Source organism: Poeciliopsis prolifica, unplaced genomic scaffold (genome assembly GCF_027474105.1).
Source record: "Poeciliopsis prolifica strain line A6 unplaced genomic scaffold, Auburn_PproV2 SCAFFOLD041, whole genome shotgun sequence".
Lineage (NCBI taxonomy): Eukaryota > Metazoa > Chordata > Actinopteri > Cyprinodontiformes > Poeciliidae > Poeciliopsis > Poeciliopsis prolifica.
Genome location: NW_026562416.1, coordinates 3,936,681 through 3,956,762, shown reverse-complemented (window position 1 = coordinate 3,956,762; position 20,082 = coordinate 3,936,681). Strand labels below are relative to the sequence as shown.

At 36.7% G+C, this 20,082-nt stretch overlaps 1 protein-coding gene across 1 annotated transcript in view; it reads right to left on the bottom strand.

Moving 5' to 3' along the window:
- Positions 1–20,082, bottom strand: part of grin2da (glutamate receptor, ionotropic, N-methyl D-aspartate 2D, a) — a 162,699-nt gene that overhangs the window by 23,220 nt on the left and 119,397 nt on the right. Inside the window, exons 10-14 of the mRNA XM_055055179.1 lie at positions 15,574–15,727; positions 9,168–9,293; positions 7,464–7,576; positions 5,456–5,572; positions 4,838–4,998 (exon numbers count right to left, since the gene is read on the bottom strand). Of these exons, the coding sequence (XP_054911154.1) occupies positions 4,838–4,998; positions 5,456–5,572; positions 7,464–7,576; positions 9,168–9,293; positions 15,574–15,727 (671 nt within the window). The remainder of the gene's footprint in view (positions 1–4,837; positions 4,999–5,455; positions 5,573–7,463; positions 7,577–9,167; positions 9,294–15,573; positions 15,728–20,082) is intronic.

Here is a 20,082-nt window from a genome sequence, read left to right as displayed (position 1 = left end):
ACTTGGAAAATCTCTCATGAAGCTCATGTTAGTTTCCATTATTCCATTATATCCTAAGAGAACTATTCTCTATCTAACTGTATGTCTACTGAAGTAAAACAGGCAAAACTCTCAATTTACACTCCCCCAGCTGTCACAAATAAGGCTAAATGTTAATTTGAAAAAATATGTGTGAAATCGCATTAGTCCAGAACGAGCTCTCAGTTCTATTGTTGACTCAGGCTAATCAGGAAGCTCCCTTGAAGGACAGGAAACCTCCTCTTTGGGATACAAACTAGTAAATAAATTACACTAGTATTTGATGCATTACAAATACCCCTGCACCACATTACTTTTCTGGACCTGTTCTAAAACTGAAGGAATGCTGCTTTTCTGAAACAGCTTCAAAAAGAAACAAAAATTACTTGAGCTTATACGATTAGGGAATTGGTTCAGCTCGATAAACTGGCTTAACCAAAATGTTTTCTGCACATTTTCACTCCTTTCATCCAGGAAAATCTAATTTATTTGAACTCCAAATTGAACATAATGTAGCAGTTTTGCAAACTGTTAAGTAGTGTCTGTTAGCTATTTGAAAGTACTGCAACAAGTGAGGATGAAATTCACATACATTTTTTATAAAACAATAAAGAAACACATTTCTAAGCTGAATCTCAAAGTTGATGGATCACCATAAAAGGACTGAAAGTGTGCAGTTCCAGTGAGGATTACAAACAATAATTCCCTTGATTTACTATATTACATCTGAATATCGTAAAATAAAAAGAAATAAGCCAAATAAAGACTCCCTCTCCTGTGCACTATACACACATAGCACACACAACGTACTAAAATGTTTACCAAACACTTTTAATCAACTTTAAATGTGAGGTCAAGCAAGACTCACAGCCTTAATAAAAACCATAACATAGAACTGCTTCACAGGAATTTCAAATTAGGCAGGATGTGAAAAATGAATGGAGATAAAAAGTGAATTAAAACCACACATAATGAAATAATAGAATAGATTTAACAGATCAGCTCAGACTGATGATGCATATCTGAGGATATGATGATAAATTTGTCAGTACACCTGCTCTTCCACTTCCCATTCATTTATATTCACACTGAGAAAGCAGCATGCTACAACCAGGCCCATCATAGAAGCAGACTGCACTGCAGGAAGGAAAACTGGGAATAGGTGAGGAGGTTAGGTCTACAAAGGAGAGAGGAAGCAGAGGAAAGAGGGATGACGAGGAGATGTTAGGAAGGAGGAGGGAAACACAAAGCAGAATAAATGATTGTAAGGAAAATGTGAGAGGGGAAACATGGAAATGCAATGTTTGTCAGAAATTCCATGAATCTTCATGACATCTGGCTTTGAAGGGATGAACTTATGTTTCCTTTGTAAACAATATCAAGTTGGGATGAATCCAGGGAGATAAGCAGAGTGAGATAAACAGAGAGGGAGTGAGATGAAGAGATAGATAAGGAGAGGTAGTTACTGGTGTAGGAGGCACAAGGATGATGAGCAGATATGATAAAAGGAATGTATCATCATGGAGCATACTAAAACTTGCTCAGTCGTGTCTCATCTGCTTAACCCCCGCACTCCTTGAACAGAATTAACTGCGCAATGTATATTTTACTGTAAGGAGCTTGGTGGTCATGATTTTCCCACCGCACTGCAGTTGTGGCTGGTATGTATTATTAACAAGCTGTTCATTTTCTCTGCCTGTTTGTTTGCCTCTCTTTCCTCCTCCTTCATGCAGCAACAATGATCCTGATGGGACCTCAGAGGTTACAACAGTTAGCTGAAGCTTCTGAGGTAGCACAGATCAATGCGCACAGAGTTTCACAAGAGGATTGTGTAACTGAGCCGAGTGTGGATGAAACAACTGCCACAAATAAAGGATAAAATTTGTCAAAAAATAAAGAGTTTAGAGGTTTGGTTTCTCACACTTTTCATGTCTTGTCTCATCAAATCACAAACTTTAATAATTTAATGAGTTTATGTAAGTGTCCAACACAAAGGACCATATACATTGTTTAAAAATCATGTATACTTTTATTCAACTACCTTTACTTTCACACTTCAAAATAAAATCCAAGGGAACACGTTTCTTAGGAAGTCACTTAATCAGTAAATGTAGTTTATCTGTGATTGATGTCTTATCAGGACAAACCCAACTGTTGTGTGAAGGCATCCATGGCTTATTGTAGTTTATGTAAACTACTGAACATACCAGACATTTCAGGGATAGATTTTTGAATGGGTTATAAAACAACCTTTCACAGTTCAACATTTTATGAAGGACTGTTCAAGTCATTTTTTTGAGAATAAAAATATTATGGAACAACTGTAAATCTTCAAAAGAATGACCATTTAAATAATCTGTCCCCCCCAGGTAACTTGGTAAATAATCAAACAGGCCCATGACTCTGGGGGTTTTGTATCCACAATTCCACAATTCAGGTGATAGAATTTATGAACAGGACAACTATTATCCATCCACTGGACAGATTTAGCCTTTACAGGAAACTGAGAAAAATTAATGCATTTTTTAAAGATGCCATTTCTTCAGTTTGCTGCAAATATGTGAAAAGAATGTTCTCTGGTCGGATCAAATGAAAGCTAGATTGTTTGGCCTATGAAAGAAAAAATGGTATGTATGGTAGAAAACTAAACGTGTACATCACCCTGAATATTCCTTTTGTGCCATTTAAAGATTGAGGTGGCGGGGTCACGCTGTGTTAAAGAGAGATTTTTAAATGTTACAAAAGACTCCAGACAAGGGCAGAGTTTCAACTTGCAGCAGGATGACAACATAAACCAAAAAACATAAAATACAATGGACTGCTTCAGTCTTATGTATATCCGTGTGTTAGAAAGGCCTGGGCAAAGTCCAGACCAAGTTCCAAGGGAAAATCTGTTGCAAAACTTCAAAATTGATTTTCACAGAAGCTCTCTATCCAATTTTACAGAGCTTGAGTTATTCTGAGTCAAAGAATGGGGGAAAACATCCCTCTGTACATGTGAAAAGATGGTTCATACTGCAGTAAAAGGTGGTTTCATAAAGTGTTAATTTTATGGGCCTGCAAAAGAAATGCAAGAATCCAGTTATGTGCTCTACTTTGTGCTGTTCTCTCATACAGACTAAAGTAAAGTCCATTAAAGTTTGGAGTTCAAATGTGACAATAGAAACATTTACAGGATTTAAATAATTTTAGAAAACTGTAAATCAAGGGCAAGTACTATTATAAAAAAGTATATATGCAGCTATAACACTTGATATTTAACACCAAAACAATTTAAAAATCTGCTTTATATATTGTCTTGTGGATGCTATAAGTTTTCTTTTGAAAGAAAAGAAAATGAGACACGAATTCAATAAAGAGCATCACTGTCTGTCTATAGAGTCACAAAATGTACAATTAAAACATTGTAAAGGACATCCAATCAGAACACAGTAACAGCATAATATATCCTGCAGAACAGAATAGCAATTAAGAAGAAGTACAACATTATTAATGTTGCAAGTGGTAGTGTTAAAACTTTAACTGTTTGGTACTGAAAGCTTACAGGCTAAAATAAATCAAACAATATTTTACAAAATGCATCTTTTGGATCCAGCCGCGGGCTCCTCTGTAGAGTTTGACTGTGTTACATTGAAAAAGTGTGTTTTGTGTTTTACATGGTGTTGGATTAAACCCCTAGAGAAATAAGGCCATTTTGTTTGGTCATTAATTATCTTCCAACCACATTAGCCTTCACCTCAGAGTAAAGAATGGGCATCACTGAGTGGATGTTTGCAAATTAATTAGATAAACCTCTCAGTCAGTGAGAGCTTGACTAAAACTGAAAGTTGTTTCAGAATGTATGTAATTTAGCTTTACATTATTTAGCAGAATTAACTTTATTTCAAATAAATGTGTGATGGATATTTATACATAAAAGATGTGGATTCCCACATCTAATTGAGTGTTTATTTGAGTTGCTGGTAAATGTGTAATACCATATGCTAAAAAGGCGCAAGCTGTGAGATCTTTTCTTGGCATCACAGCAGCATCCTGACCTTACTGGTAACTCAATTTGTACAGTTCCACTAACTGTACAGAGTTCACAGATAATTCAATGACAGATAAAGGTCAACAACACAGAAGGGCAGGCTAATTGAAAAATGGAACAAATGCAACTTTTACAAAGATATTTATGAAAAAATAGGTAGGAAAGTCAAAAGCTCACTATTGTCTGGACACCTTCTCAGTTATACCTGTAGCCAGTCAATGCTGTAGCCATCATTGACTGGCATTAGAATGTGGTAATTCTAAAGCTATGTAAATGAACAGCCTTTGTTAATGCCCTCTGACAGCTGATATGGATTGGAGGCATTTTTGTTCTGAAACTCTGAAGGCTGTTTTCTCACTGATCTTGCTTCCAGAGTGCCAATATTCAAATGTCTTTTTTCTCTTTTCTCTTTATTTTTGTCTTGGCGTCCATAGATAGCTTGGAATCCACATAGTAAATTACTTGAAATGCCCCTAGAGAGATTTGTTCCCAATGTTGTCATAAAGAGTGATGTATATTTTTATTAAGCTCACATTTCTGTCAGAGAAATGTTTTTAGTGGCCTGATGTAATACCTAACTATGTTGTTTTCATTAGCTGTGAGTGGAATCATCATAAAAAAAACAGAAGAAACTTTAACACTGTTCTATGAGTAACTTAAGTGTATTAAGTTACTGAATTAAACTAAGTCAATAACACTCTAATTGATCAAAGATGACTACATGCATATTTAAGCAGCCCTGCAGCAATTTCTCCCTCCACCACCTTCATTATCTTCTCTCTTTCTTACCCTGACTTTAGGTTGTCAATGGCCTCCTCCACACCTTTCTGGTTGTTGCGGATCATATACTGGTGCATGTTGGGATAGTTGGAGCGTATGTTCTCCTCAGTGCTCCCATTCGGCACTGTACCAAAGCGCAGTGGTGGGTACTGCTCTGTCGGATGCTGAAACTGCATGAGAGGAACAGATGGGCAGAGATTAACGTGACAGACAGAAAGTGGGAAATAAATGCGAGTCTCTGGAAAAAAATTAGGGAGATGAATTGATCTCCGTTGCAACATGAAGTGGTGAGGAGATTCAAAGTCTGAACTTTCAAAGTGAGGCCTGGAGGGTGGAGTTTTCTAAAGAGATGGAGGAGACTTTAATAAAACACGTGAGGTTTTAAAGTGTCGAAGCAGCAGGATACGGTTTGCGGTTCTATTGACAGGAATCAGACTGAGGAAAGCCTTCACTTTGCTCTCCTGCATGCATCCAGGAGAAAGAAAACAAAAATAGCAAACAATTTTGTGTTGACAGTTTTGCTTTATGTTTATCTTGAATGTTTTTTTTTTCATTTTTGACTTATGCAAATCCACATAAAACTTGTAGTTTGAAATTCGTATCTGCCTTGTCTACTCAAGATCTCACCTTCTTATCAGACAGCCCTGACACCGTGTCAATGTACTCCTCCTGGATCATGAAGGCAGCCAGGTTGGCAGTGTAGGAGGCCAAGAAAATGACAGCAAAGAAGGCCCAAACCAGCACCTGGACATGGAGATGATCAACGAGCCATAAGCATGACAGGAGTAAAAAGTATTTTAAGGTTCTGGTGACAATTTCAATTTCTGAAGCTGCAGCTGAAGGTCTCTGTTGAACAGAGTATCATTTGTCAGTGAGTCATGTTTAACCTCCTAAAATGTCACTGAAACCTTGATATGTGTTCTTTAAACTTGTTGTATAAAACTATATAGCAGCAAGATTACAATGTCAAAAGACATTGTAATTTTCTTTTTCACAGCATTAATATCCTCAAGCAAACCTTGAAACTCTTATCAAGAAAAACAAACCCTAATGACTAATGGTATTCAACCAGAACAGTTTTTAATTAATGATTTAGTTTCAGAAACAGTCTTTAAACAATCACTAAATTTATAAACATGAATGCTTTGGCCATAAAATCCCGTAAATATATTTGAGAAACTGATTTTTAAGTAAGAAAGAAAGTAATTCCTGAATTGTTGTCAAAATTTCACCACTTCTAAATTTTACCAAACTAAGATGAAATGCTGAGAAAGTAGAAGACAAAGTATATTGATATTTATGGACCATTTCATTAGATCTCTCAGAATATATATAGAAAAAAGTTTAATCAAACAGCACAAAATGTGTTGATGTCCAACTGCTATTTAACAGGGCACTGACTTCCAGAATGATAATACATATTCCTTTTCAATAATAATGGGCAGAATTAATTATGTTAACAAAACAAGCTTCTTTTTTATTTATTTTTTGAAGAAAATCAGAAAATCTGCAGTGGAAATTAACCAATTAGTTGTAAACATTTCTGTAGCTATATGAAAATCTTCCGCTTTCTGTAACAGAAATATATACCAGTAATAGTCCAGATCATGTAATTAAATTTAGTTTAATCACTCTGGAACTAGCTTTTCTTAAGATGATTGCTATTTCCAAAACTCCATAACAGAAGCTGTCCTAAATAATAGTCTTGCCAATAACAGAACCCCTGATGTTTCAAAGCACTCGGCATAAAAAGTAGCAATTTAGATGTGACATTTTAACTGCCCTTCATTGTTCAAGTCTGACTTTTAGCTAGAAAGGAAAGGAAATATGGACTGATCTATGCAACATATACATTCTTGCAGTTAATGATGAATGGGGTTTTATGTTTCTGTTTATGTAAACTACATTTTTTAAATATTAGTGATATTTAGGATAATTTCTCAGATATTTGGTATATTTGAATTGACAGATATTGCTGTTAAGAAATAAAAAGGAAAAAATGTTTTTAATATTTAGAGACATGCCTATTGTCACCAGAAATATTAATGTCTGATAATGACAACATAAGTAATTATTTGAAGTCCTTTAAAAATCTTCCATGTGAGCTGGTGAGGCCTCTGACTCTATCAATCTGCAAGAACATGTTTTTGTAGAAAGAATTATTTCTACAAAATAAAATACGGAAATGTCAATGCAGGAAAAATGAATAATAAAGGGATATGTAGGAAAAAATAAAATGTTCCCATTTTGCTATCTCACTAAAAAGACAGATTTTGTTTAGAAGCAGAAAATACATTTGCAAAGACCGAACTAAAACAACCATCTTCACTTTACCTCATTGACCCCGTTTGTAAAGCTAATTGAGCAGCTAATGAGCTTTTGAAATGATCAGGTTTGTTGTCAAAAGCACTTCATTACGAGTGAAAGAAAAATACATTTTGAGACTGTCACTGTAGGCTGAGGTTGTTAGCTTTTGGCTCATTTATTCTGTTATAAGGACAGATATTAAATGTAAGTTTCACAAATAAACTGAAGAAAAAAGTCAGTAAGACAGCTATACAAAAATAAGAAAAAGGACACAAGCAGAAAGCAAATCAGTGAAACTAAAAGTGAATTTAGTGAGCAGAATATTCACCATGATCTTGCTGGTTGTTCCTCTGGGATTTTCTACAGGAACAGAGTTGTTAAAAACCAGCGCCCAGAGCAGCCAAACAGATTTGCCAATGGTGAACTTGGATCCCCCAGTTTCTGGAAATGAGTTAGAAAATTAAAAATAAAGCAGTTTTCATGAAGCAACATTTTAGGGATGCAGTAAATATCTTGTGCTACAAATTGGAAAATAGTAAATGTCAATCCAAAATGTATCACCATTTCCTGACATAGATTCTCTACTTAGATTATGAAAGAATGTGACAGCTTAAGAGCAGGATATAGAACTTTAGGTGTGGTTACCAACAATAAAGGGTTTATGCATGTTTTTCAGTTTCATTCTTCTTGAAAAGCAACTTGTCATGGGCCTCAAACCTTCGCTTTCTAAATGTTAAATCCTAATCTTCAGTTTGACTTTAATGGTGATGTTTGACTTTAATGGTGATGTTTTTAGAGATGAGAAACTGACCTTCCCCCAAAAATCCACAAAAACAGAATCTAGCAGGAAGAAGGAAGGACTAAAGAAATGAATAAAGGAAATAGGTAAAAATATAGAAGGATACAACTTTTAGCTACTGAAAAATTGGACTCAACCCCTAATTATTTAATACAGATTGATTTTCTGACAATTCTCCATATGAAAATATTATTATGTCTTATCAGTTTTGCTAACAAAAAAGGAATAATAAATAGGATGCTAAAGTGTTCAAAGAAAAAAAAAACATACATGAACACTCTGTATCCTCTGATGGTGCTGGTGTGTTTGGTTTGCATTTATTATTCAACGTTCTAAAATAATGTCCACTGGAAACACATCTGGACCTGTTACAATGAGAATTCTCCAAACACGTATTTGAAGGTTTTGTGATAGCGTGCTCTTCTTTGGGCCAGTTGTAATAAAGTAGTCAAGGAACTTTTGCCAAACAACAGAAAAAAGAAATTTTTAGACTGGCTGTTGGACTCGAAAATTTAAATATGTCGTTTTTCAATATTGGTTCTGGCCAGGATGTTTTACTAATCTGAACAGACAGTATATTGGACCTAACTAATTCAAAAGTTTAACAGTAATATCTAAAGGATATGTGGCTCTCCAAAGATGATAAGTTGAAAATTTTGTCCTTTCTACATTTACAGTAAAATAGTTCTGGAAGGGCAAATTAAGATCAAAAACAAATCTTAAATGTGAAATAAAATGCTTGCTCCTGAAGGTTAAACTCAAGAAGGTTTAAAACAGAAGGAGAATCTAAACTGCCTTTGGCCTGTCCTGCTGAAATAGTTTTTTACAACGTGTGTCAATAAAATCAAATATAATGAGAAACATCTCTGGATAATCAAGTAAAATGAATATGGTTGGACAGATTGGCAGTCAGCAAAATTTTGGACTAAATCATAAACTGATAAGTGGTAGAAAAATGTCAAAATCATCCATCACTGCATTGTCAGTGTTTGCTTCATAACATATAAATTAGGCATACTATGGAGTGATTGCTTTGACTTGTGCAGTCAAATAAATAAATAAATAAAATTAGGAAAAATAGGACAATTTGCATAATTTGTGCAAACGTCCTCCTCAAATCAGCCCCCCTCGCTTGCTTAACTGACAAATTGACAAGTTGGTAATAATGGCGTGACATGAGCAGTGGCGGTGGCTTGATTGGCATACTAAAGCTGGAGGGACTCCATCTCTTACTCTTGGCGCTCTGCAGGCTACGGTTGTATCCCACGGGGCTGAAGAACTCAAAGATGAAGACGGTGACAGCCACCACTGACAGGCACATCACAAACATCATCACCCACACCGCCGGGCTGTAGGGCTCTGCAACGCACAAAGAATCACACAGACGTCCATGCAAACATCAAATAAAGTTATAGAAAGGTATCCGTCATCCACAAAGCCCAACAATATCAAACATGAACTTGAATGGATGATGGACAAGAAAAGTTAAAAAAAAGAAAACTGGGCCTTCTACTGGCTTTGACTTTAGCAGTATTGTTTTTATCTGTGAGGGGACTGTTTCTATCTATCGGCAGTCAAATGCTAATTTTTTAAGTCAGCTTAACATTTTGTAATTGTATTGGATCTTGTACACAAAAAAATATTGAATTTGGAGAAGAGTTGATCAGAAAACAAGAGCAAAGATATGTCTTTTCTATTGCCTTTTTAGCCTTGCACATGTAGTTTGAGTCTATAATGAACAACCTAATGACTTTTAAACTTCCAGATTTTATGTATTTTTGGTAAAATATCCATTTTCAATGTCATTCTGTGAACATCAAGGGCTTTAGGTCAAAGAAACAGAAATTTCATGTTCTACTGTTAAGAGTATTGGCTTCCAATAGGTGCAAGAGCAGTTTTTTTTTTCCAAGTAAAACTGAATTTTTTTAAGTGTTTAGTCCTTCCTGATTATTGTAAATTTTTTAACCATCTCTCAACAAGAAGCCAGCTTTATGCAGTAACCATATTATATGTATTAGCCTAAAATATGAACTTGGACTTGAGGAATCCTTTACCTTGGAGAAATTCTTACTTACTTTTTATTAAATGCATGACTGTAGGTGTTCATAATTTTACAAGGACCAACACAAAGTTCGGGAGCCATACAGCTTGCAGTATGAGAAAATACAGGGAACATTGGCTCATATAAATATGAGAAGACTTTCATGGTGAATAAACAATTGCATCCTTGTCACATTACATCAATGCTACTTTTTTGATGAACATATTTACATAAGGAATACATAAGGTTGTGTTTATGTCAAGAATATGTTTATTGTTTATCTCTGTAGAAAGAAATGTAAAAAAACCCAACAAAACTATAACATAAAAAAAGCGAGGAACAGCGAAACTTTTGGCAGAGGAAACAAAAAGATCCACCTGAGATTTTTCACTGTGCAACAAAGACTGAGATCAACAGTTCTAGCAGGTGTGCTGCTAATCAAACTACACTGGAGAGAGAAGCAGAGCTGCTTTTCTCTCCTTCCAGGTGAAGATACTAAATCAAAGTCGACATTGTGCAGGCATACCAAAGAGCTACAAGTTCTGTTTACATACCAGGCTTTTAGCCGAGGCTTCCCTGCAGAGATGTACAGTGAGGGAGCAGGTGGAGACTCTCAGGATTTATCCATTAAACTCGCTGCCTGGCAGGGCTAATATGCTTTTAAGGCTGCAGGAGCTGCCGAAATGCGCGACATGAGGACTGAGGTACTGCTTTTTAGTTCTACCAAGATTTTTCATACCGCAAGAGTACAAATCATCATCACTTTGCTGCACACGCTTTATTATATAATAAATAAGAAATTATTTTATTGGATTGTAGGAAAATGCATTGTCAGAAAAAAAAGAAAAACCTGAAAGAGCCTATTTGCTTTGAATTAGTGCTCCTTAACACATACAAATATTTAATTTTAATGTTTCTGGAGGTTGTACTAATAAAGTGAAATCCTAAGCACTGAAAGTTACTGACTTGTTAGTGTATGCACATGAGCTCTGTTTCATTAGCTCGCAACAAGAGGAACCTGTTTATGGTTTTGCTTCACAATTTGCAGCTTTCAGTCCAGTCACGTGTGCTGTACACCTGTGGATAAATCAAAATTGCTTCGACAAAGGAAGGTTGTAAATAATTACTTTGTGGCCTGAAAATCCTGAAGGTTGCATGATATTTATTTTCTTATAGTCTGGCGGGTGAGAAGAGTAAACAGAAGCAGCATTGTTTTGAAAGCAATGTCAGCCTTGAGTTAATATGTGAGTGGCTTTATTGTTTTTGGTCCCACTCTTCCTAAGAGGCCCACAGTTTTGTCTCCAGCAGATATTTATGCTTTTGGGACAACAATGATCTAAATTTATATCCATATTGAAGCGAAGCTCATCAACAGAAGATAAATTTAATGTTTCAAAGCTGCTCTTTGTAATGTCTACACCGGGTTGATATACAGCCAGTGTGGCTTCAGTGCCACTGAAACACACATGGCTACTATTGAGGTTAATGAGGTTTATTTGTCCTACCTCAAGGACTGGTTGGCAGCAGGTGCTAAAAAAGCAACGGCATCATGTATTTGTTTTGCGTGCCAGCATGTTCACAGCCGGTATTGAGGGATTTAGAAAGATTACTGTCATTCTCTGAGCCCTGGGAGTAGCAATACCAACTAGAATGAGCTATTTTTTAAAAAGAATGATGAGAATAATTTGAACTCAGGAGCTAATCTAACTTTTATAAAGTGGAACATTGTGAAGAAAAAGGACATGCCAAAAACAAATTTCTTCGTTATGCTTTGAAATATATTTAAAGTCATTAGATATTTTTTTTCTCCATGATTATTTCAACTTTCAGTATCTGGCAGTTTTTCCATATTGCTGTGTGTATCGGTCTGTGCATTAACAGTTTAAAGAACAAAACAAACATCTGAGCTGACAGGAGAGTGATAAGAGGATTAAGAGTGACTTCAGCAACAGATAAATGGATGGATTTTAATCAACATTTCTGACTCATCCTGGTTTCTGATGACAAAGCCATTAAAATATGTGAAAATATTTTCGAACAAGAATGAGATAATTTTCAACTGAACTAAATTTTGAACTTTTTTAAGGATTAACTGGAACAACATTATGTACATTTGTCATAAAACAAAAGTAGGTCTGTTGTTACTGACACTTTAAAATATCTGGTATATTTGATGTCAGAATGAGCAAAAATCCAGCAAAACTAACACATAATTTCTAAATAAAAATGGGACGAAGAAAAGATTTTAAAAAATATATATATTTTCTGTTTACATAAAGTCCAAGAAAATTGCTCTTGCTTACATTTTTTATCAATTTAAATGCTAACAAGGAGATGATTAAGCTGTATTTAACAGACATCACTTTACTCACTAAACTTCTAAATGCCTTTTTGCGTTTTATGAGTCATTCTCTACCTCCCACTCAATTTGCTGAAGTCAACTCGTTCTTACTGCGCTTTGTTTCTTCTCTCTGGATTAAATATTTTGCTATTGACTTCTTGCATTTCCTTTTGCTCTTGATTCTCTCTGGCCTTGCATACCTGACATTTTCTGATCGCACTGCATGCAGTCACAAATTGCATTCAAAAGTGCCACCGGACCAATGAGGCTAGAGCGTGGTGTGGCATCACTGCCTGTCCTGCAGCCTGGAGAAAATGAGATAAAAAAGCCTTGGGAACGCTGGACCTCTGTCCAAGCGTGACATGTTTCAGATTGTCTTTTAAATCTCCACTGACAGACGGATTGATGTACTACTGCAGCTGTGATCGAATGAATTAAGGCAACTTAAGGCGTAAAGGAAAAGATCAGGTTTATGAGGAGAAAACCTGATTTTTGGTCAGATCCATGACCTTTGAGATGTAAATGTTATTATAAAGACAAAAAAGCTGAAAGTTTTATTGACTTTCGCTGCTAATTTTTGCATTTTGAAGGAGTTCTTTCCAACATAAAGAAAATGCAACAGCAGCCTCCTTATTAGCTTACTTGCTAAGAAAATCACATCATCACATTACCATGCAGTAGGCTATAACTTAATGAGATTAGAATATGCAGTTTTACCCTAATTATGTTAAATATGCAATGCTGTACAGATCTGTCTGACATTGTTTTACAACTCAAAGCCATGTGCACTGCTTACTGCAGCAAAATGTGCACCGAATTCACACAAGCACAAATGGAAGACTTAGAAAGTAATCGCCTGAGACACCGAACTGTGTTAACGACTCGTTTTTGCTACAGGGCAGTCTCATCTGGCCCATCCATAGCTCACAGACATATATGAGCAGAAACCAGTCACTTTGTACATTAAAGCATCTGAGAGCATTTAGAACGGCTCAAGCCCTCTAACAAAGGCATTAAACCATGCTCACTTACTCTTTTGTGCTACATCTATATTGTACCAAGACTCCCTCTTTCTGTGTGTGAAGCCTCATTTCTTTCTATTTAACACTTTCTTCATCTTTCTCTCTGCCCACATTTTTCTCTCTCCATCATCTTACCATCTCTTTATGTGTGGATATGTATGAAATAAATCTAAGAAGATTTGTTACCCAGCAGGTGTTATCTCTGAAGTGGCCAGCTCATTTTGAGTGCTGCAAAAAAATCACATTTTAAGTCTACATCCATCAGCTTTGGCTTGAGAAACAAAAGCATAAATGAGAGACCTCAAGTGGGAGACAAAAGGTATGTCAGAAGTGAAGGCATTTTACATATCTGATGAATTACAGAGAGCAGTGTGCAGTATTATGCAAAATATCTTCATTGGTTTACCTCCTTCATAGATGTACATCCTCCATTAAAGAAAAGCAAATAAATAAATAACTAAGTAAATGAAAATATTTTCAGTGCATAGTAACTTATTTTCTGAATGTAGCCTGTGTTAATATTGCTCCATGTGAAGTATATTCCTGATATTGGATAATACATATTTGAACAAATATTTGAACAAATTCATAAATGATCCTCGAGTTTCTCTATGTTACTAGTTTGGTTTTATATAAGGCTCATAATTTTCAGCTCAGGTTTTTGGATTTTTAAATTGATTGCTTTTGTAACTTTTATTTCTTTAAGCATCTTAATGTGTGCTCTGCTCCTTCTTCCCGGATAGATCCATTTAAGTTCTACACAGCTAACACCCCTAATATGGCACTGAGCCATGTATTAACATCTTCTCTTCTGACTTTTTGTTTTTCTTTTTGGCCGTTTAAAAAAAATCCCTCATGTGTAAGTGGACTTTAAAGTGGAAGAGGAAAATAAAGAGTATGTTTTTCCAGGGAGCAATAATAATAGCGGGTCAATTCTCCCAAAGATTCTCTAAATAAGCCCTTTCCAACAGCTCAACTGCATCACAACATCGGATTCCCGTTGAGCTGCAAACTGCCTCTACTGATTTTATTCCAGGATTGCTGTTTTTATGAAGGTTTCAAAGAGTTTTTTTTTCTAGACCAAAGTCTAATGCATGATTAGAACCCACATGTGAGAACTGTTTCAGTCTATGTAAAAGAACATATTTAAATGGAAATCTAATTTACTGCCAGCCTTATCTATATCAGTAAAATACTTCAAGAAAAAGACAAAGGAACTGAAAAGTAAATGAGAGAAGAAGAGGAACAGAAAATCTGGTTTTGAAGGTGAGCTACACATAGAATAAAGACCAGATAAAAAATATCTTCCTACATGTAACTTTAAATAAAGTTGGCCACTGGAGTCTTAATGTTGCATGTAGGATTTTTTCAACTTGATGTGGTCAAGTTGACTGAGACTTTGTCTTTTTTCCTACTATGGCAAATCACAGGAAAACTTGATTTTCCCAGAGTTTTTCAAAATTCCTGGGTAAGGTGCCATTGTCTTAGGTCTCCAAAAACCATTGCCTTGCAGAGCAAATATCTTCTGACTTCCTCTTCCTGGTTGAAGAAATTCCCACATATACCTGTGCTTATGTTTGAGTCGGGCACTGTGCTGTGTTTTGAGGCTGTCTTTGTTTTATGCCTCAGTGTTCTGTGGTAACGTCAGTCTTCGATAACTTTTGGTAGCATTGTCAATTTTTCAAAGTTTGGACTTGAAATAAATATGAACATTGTGAAAAACACAAAAAAGTTTGAAAAGTATTGATAGGTGCCCTGGAATGTTTACAAGTGAGGTGATTCTATTAGACGTTTTCTTTTGTTTGTTTGTTTGTTTGTTTGTTTGTTTTTACTAGCTTATCATCTAATATTTGACTGTTCTTGAATTGATGAGACAAGGACAGTACAAACTGTGATGTGGGCTCCCAGCATATGAGAATGCTGGAACAGTATGAGGTGGGAACTGTGAAGCAAAGAGGTGAGGTGAGTGTCAGTTTTCTACAAGTATCACAAGGTTGAGTTAAGTTTAAATTCTATTTTTTTAAGAGAAATAGTGCTTGGTTTCATACTGTAGAATTGTTGCTCTTCAATCAAATGTTTCTGTCATTACTCAGGTCTTAAGAATTCAGATAACTGATTTTTGCAAATTTTTATATTTTCAAAAGCATTACTAATACGCTTCTAATAAAATTAAATTTAAAATAATTAAGTTTGACTTATCCAGATACCTGAAGGTAAATATAAACAGCAGCTTACCAAGAAAAGCAGAAGGGGACACGGTGCCGTTACTGCGAGAAACCATGACACTGATGCCGGTTTCCACAAAAGGAACAGAGAACTCCACGACCTCTGACCTCTCCTCATTAATGGTGAGGGAACCTATGGCCATGTCAGCCCTGTTGGATACAACCTAGAAAACACAACACCTGAAATTATATTTACAAGACTTTTGATGAAATCGTTCATGTGAAACTGACGAATCAAAACATTTTCACTCACAGATGAAGCCTTAAAACTATAAATGATGCTAAAACGAACATACAGTTTATAGAATAACACTCTCAATATTTTAGTAAAGTTGTTATGAAGTTGAAATATTGTTTGACTAAATACTGCTTTCTATATAATTTTTGTTATTAGATCTGAATGCAGAAACATTTAACATCACTAAACTCATCAATTGACAAAACAATTTGCTACTTTATGTTTTTTGTCAGAATTTCACATTATAGTCTTTGTTAAAGGACTAAGTCCTGGATTTGAATTTTTCTTCTTTCTTTCAACATAAATCCGAGCTGTGTTCCTCTTCGAAGCTCCTCCAGCAGCAATAATTGTGGCTCAGGTGGTCAGCAGGTGAAGAAATGAGGGAATTCGCAGCTCTGTCATGTTTCACCTGGCAGCGAACAGGAGTTGCATGACGGCAACTGAGGGACTGTGAAGGTTAGAGAAGCTGGATGCTGACCAGGAGTTCATTATTCTGCTTGACACAAAGAATCTGTGAAACAATAAAGGCTTTGCAGTGTCTGAGCCAACACCACTGAGATGCCTTTAACCATCCTCTTAGGTCCTGAAACTTTTCTTTGCTTTCTACTGACACTGACACTTTTTTTTCTGTACTTTCTTGAATACTTACAAGTTTACTTTACAGTCTTATTGTTGATTGAAAGTATATATACATATATATATTTCACCACAAGCAAATGGCAACCTTGATGAGGTCACAAGGAAAGGAGCCACAGCTAAATACCTCCAACGAATAAGGCAAGTCCTGAGAAGCCAGCTCAATGGCAAGAACAAGATCTGTGTGATAAAACAACTATGCCTTGCCAGTAATCAGATACCCTGCTGGAATAATTAGCTGGCCAAAGGAGGAGATAAAAAGCCACAGATATTAAGACTAGAAAGCTACTAACAATGCATGGAGGGATCCATCCCAAATCCAGCACCCTGAGACTGTACATGAGCCACAAGGAAGGAGGCAGAGGACTAGTGAGTGTGAGAACCACTGTCCCTCAGCACATTGTCTGAGGGACAAAGCCTCAACAGACAATGTGCTCAGTGAATGTCTCAGACAACAGGGAACGGAGGTTGAGGTGCCAGAGATACCATCATGGGAGGACAAGCCCCTACATGGGATGTACCACCAGCAAATAAACCAAGTGGCTGATATCAGTAAATCCTACCAATGGCTGGAAAAAGCTGGACTCAAGGACAGCACAGAGGCCCTCATCCTGGCCGCCCAGGAACAGGCCCTAAACACCAGAGCAATAGAGGCCCAGATCTACCACACCAGACAAGACCCAAGGTGTAGGTTGTGCAAGGAGGCCCCTGAGACAGTCCAGCACATCACAGCAGGGTGCAAGATACTGGCAGGGAAAGCGTACATGGAACAACATAACCAAGTGACAGATATAGTGTACAGAAACATCTGTGCAGAATATGGACTGGAAACCCCGAGATCAAAGTGGGGAAAACCCCAAAGGTGGTGGAGAACGCCAGAGCTAAGATCCTGTGGGACTTCCAGATCCAGACAGACAGAATGGTAATGGCGAACCAACCAGACATTGTCGTAGTGGATAAACATCAGAGAAAAGCCGTTGTGGTAGATGTAGCAATACCAAGTGATTGCAACATCAGGAAAAAGGAGCACGAGAAACTGGAGAACCAGGGCCTCAGGAAGAACTGGAGAGGGCCTGGAAGGTGAAGACCACAGTGGTGCCTGTGGTCATCGGGGCCCTCGGGGCAGTAACCCCCAAACTGGAGCAGTGGCTACAACAGATCCCAGGAACAACATCAGACATCTCAGTCCAGAAATGTGCAGTCCTTGGCTCAGCCAAGATACTGCGCAGAACCCTCAAGCTCCCAGGCCTCTGGTAGAGGACCCGAGCTCAGACGATAAGAACCGACGATAAGCGGTGGGTGAGAAGGGAATTTTTTTATTTTTTTATTTTTTTCTACCTATACTGCATGTTCCTTATGAACATCCATCTATACATTTATTCTTCAATTTCTCAAACCTCCCCCCACTGAAACACGCCAACTTCATTTTTTAAGGGACAGAAATACATTCTCAGACCAGAAGGGCTATTTAGTCCTCCCTGTGTATTCTGGGTCAGCCCTGAGGTCTTTTCTCAATAGGAAGAGCCTTGAAAACCTCAAAGGTCAGGCACACAGGAGGAATCTGACCTCATGATCAAATGCCAGAACTACCTCAACTGACTCTCCTTTTGATGTGGAGGAGCATTTACTCCAAGCTCCCACTGCATGACTGAGCTCTTTACTATTCCCTTAAAAAAGAAAAAAATACCAACATTCTTTTGGGCCTCGACATTTCCTACCACATGAGAACTTGAGTCCAGAAGAACTCAGAGGAAGTCTGCATGGATCCTTCCTACTGCAGAATTTGACAGTGTCGTCATTACATTATACTTCTCAAACACAATACAAACAGAATGTTCTGTCCAGAATAAGAGTAAATAATAAGCTGCAAGAACTATCAAAGATTGTAAGAACAGAATGTCATTTTGTAGAGAACTTTGCTTTTTAGCTCAACTCTTTCCTCACAATGAGACTGATGTTAACTTCTTCTTTGTTGCATTTAATATCCATGAGAATAATCAGTGTAGGTTATATATGTTGGTTTTGCTGAGAATAATTTTAAAATTAGATGTTTCCTGAGCTAAGAAGTATAATATATATCACCAGCTCACATATTTCCAGTGAATAAATGTCAAAATATTCAGAAAGGTGTTCATGAACCTTCCAACTTTTGCATTTTGGGACATTTTTAATGTGCACTTGTCGATATATGCATATAGTCACCGAGGTTGGAGACTGTAGTTTGCCTGATGATTATGTTCAGAATTTCAATATGTTTATTCCAGGGTGGTGTTAATTACAGACATGTTGAATTCAAAATGTCAAAAATAAAATCCTAATTAAATCTGAAGCAGATTAAGGGGAATCCCCTGTGGCGCCGTCTCCTACAGCTGAGTAATTGCACAGCAATAGGTGAAAATGGAGATCCAGTACTCAGCTAAAGAAACCCAAGTATTTTTTCTAATATAAAAAAAATTGAAATATTAAAGCATTATTTTTCAAACTTATAAGCTTATCCCTAATAGCCCAATGTCCATTGAATTCTGAATTTATTATTGTGGATTAATTTGTACAGATAGTACAAATTTGTACATTTGGGAACAGATCTGCGGTATCTTTTAACAAGGTCTGTTTGGTCCAATGACCTCTATGATAAATCCAACTTTGATCTACATTCCTCCAGTGGCATGCAACAATTTGATCTTTTCTTTCTGTTTTAATTGCATGTCAGTCATTTCAGCGACAAAGAGACTGCTGAGACACGATGTGCAGAAGAAACAACAGGCCCTCAATCAACTTCAGAAAAGAAAATGCAAGGGATTAAACCTATGAAGTTCATTTAAAAAAAAATCAATTGCTCCTGGCTGAATCATCAGGAGACAGCTAAGAGGAAACTACTACAGAAATCCTTGGACATATATTCTACTTTTGATAACATTTCAATAGTCTCATCCTTTCTTGTCAGAATCATTTAAACTTTGTTGTTCATTCTTTTTTCCCAGGTAGGTCATTTTAGATATCTGAATACAACTATGGCTGAAAGCATCACCTGTGACACTTTTCTTCAGGAAATGCTTCATTCCAGCAAAGACTTCATACTGGGCACAAAAATGATTTTCTCAGGATGACTCAGCATGTATGATGAGAAAATCTTGAGTATGTTGGAAATTACTGCCTGATTGGAAAGCACTTACACAGGAAGAATAAGTGCAGGGCTCAGGGTCACAATGAGGAATAGCAGAACTGTTGGTTTCAAGGGAAGCGTTCACTATCTGTAAAAGGACACTCAGGTCTGGATGAAAATAGAAATAAAATACGAAAGGACAGCTTTGAGTGTATTCTTTTAAAAGATGTTGCTCATGCAGCAGGAAGTGGCAAAGAAAAGGATGGGATGAGTTTTTTATTTTTTTTTTAACACACTTGCTGCCCCTGCTCACGTGTTTGTGTGATACCGTAATTAACCAACTTAATGAGTTACGGAGAGTTAATGAGAGCTGCTAGACTGGAGACAGCTGGAGACATGGAGAGAGACGGAAACACTGACAGAGAAAAAGAAACCACCTGCATCTCTAACACTTCTGACAAAGTGACAAAAAACAACATATGGACAATACCCTCAGCTAATAAGTCTTGACCAAAAGAGAAGTAAAGTCCCATTTCTTCAAA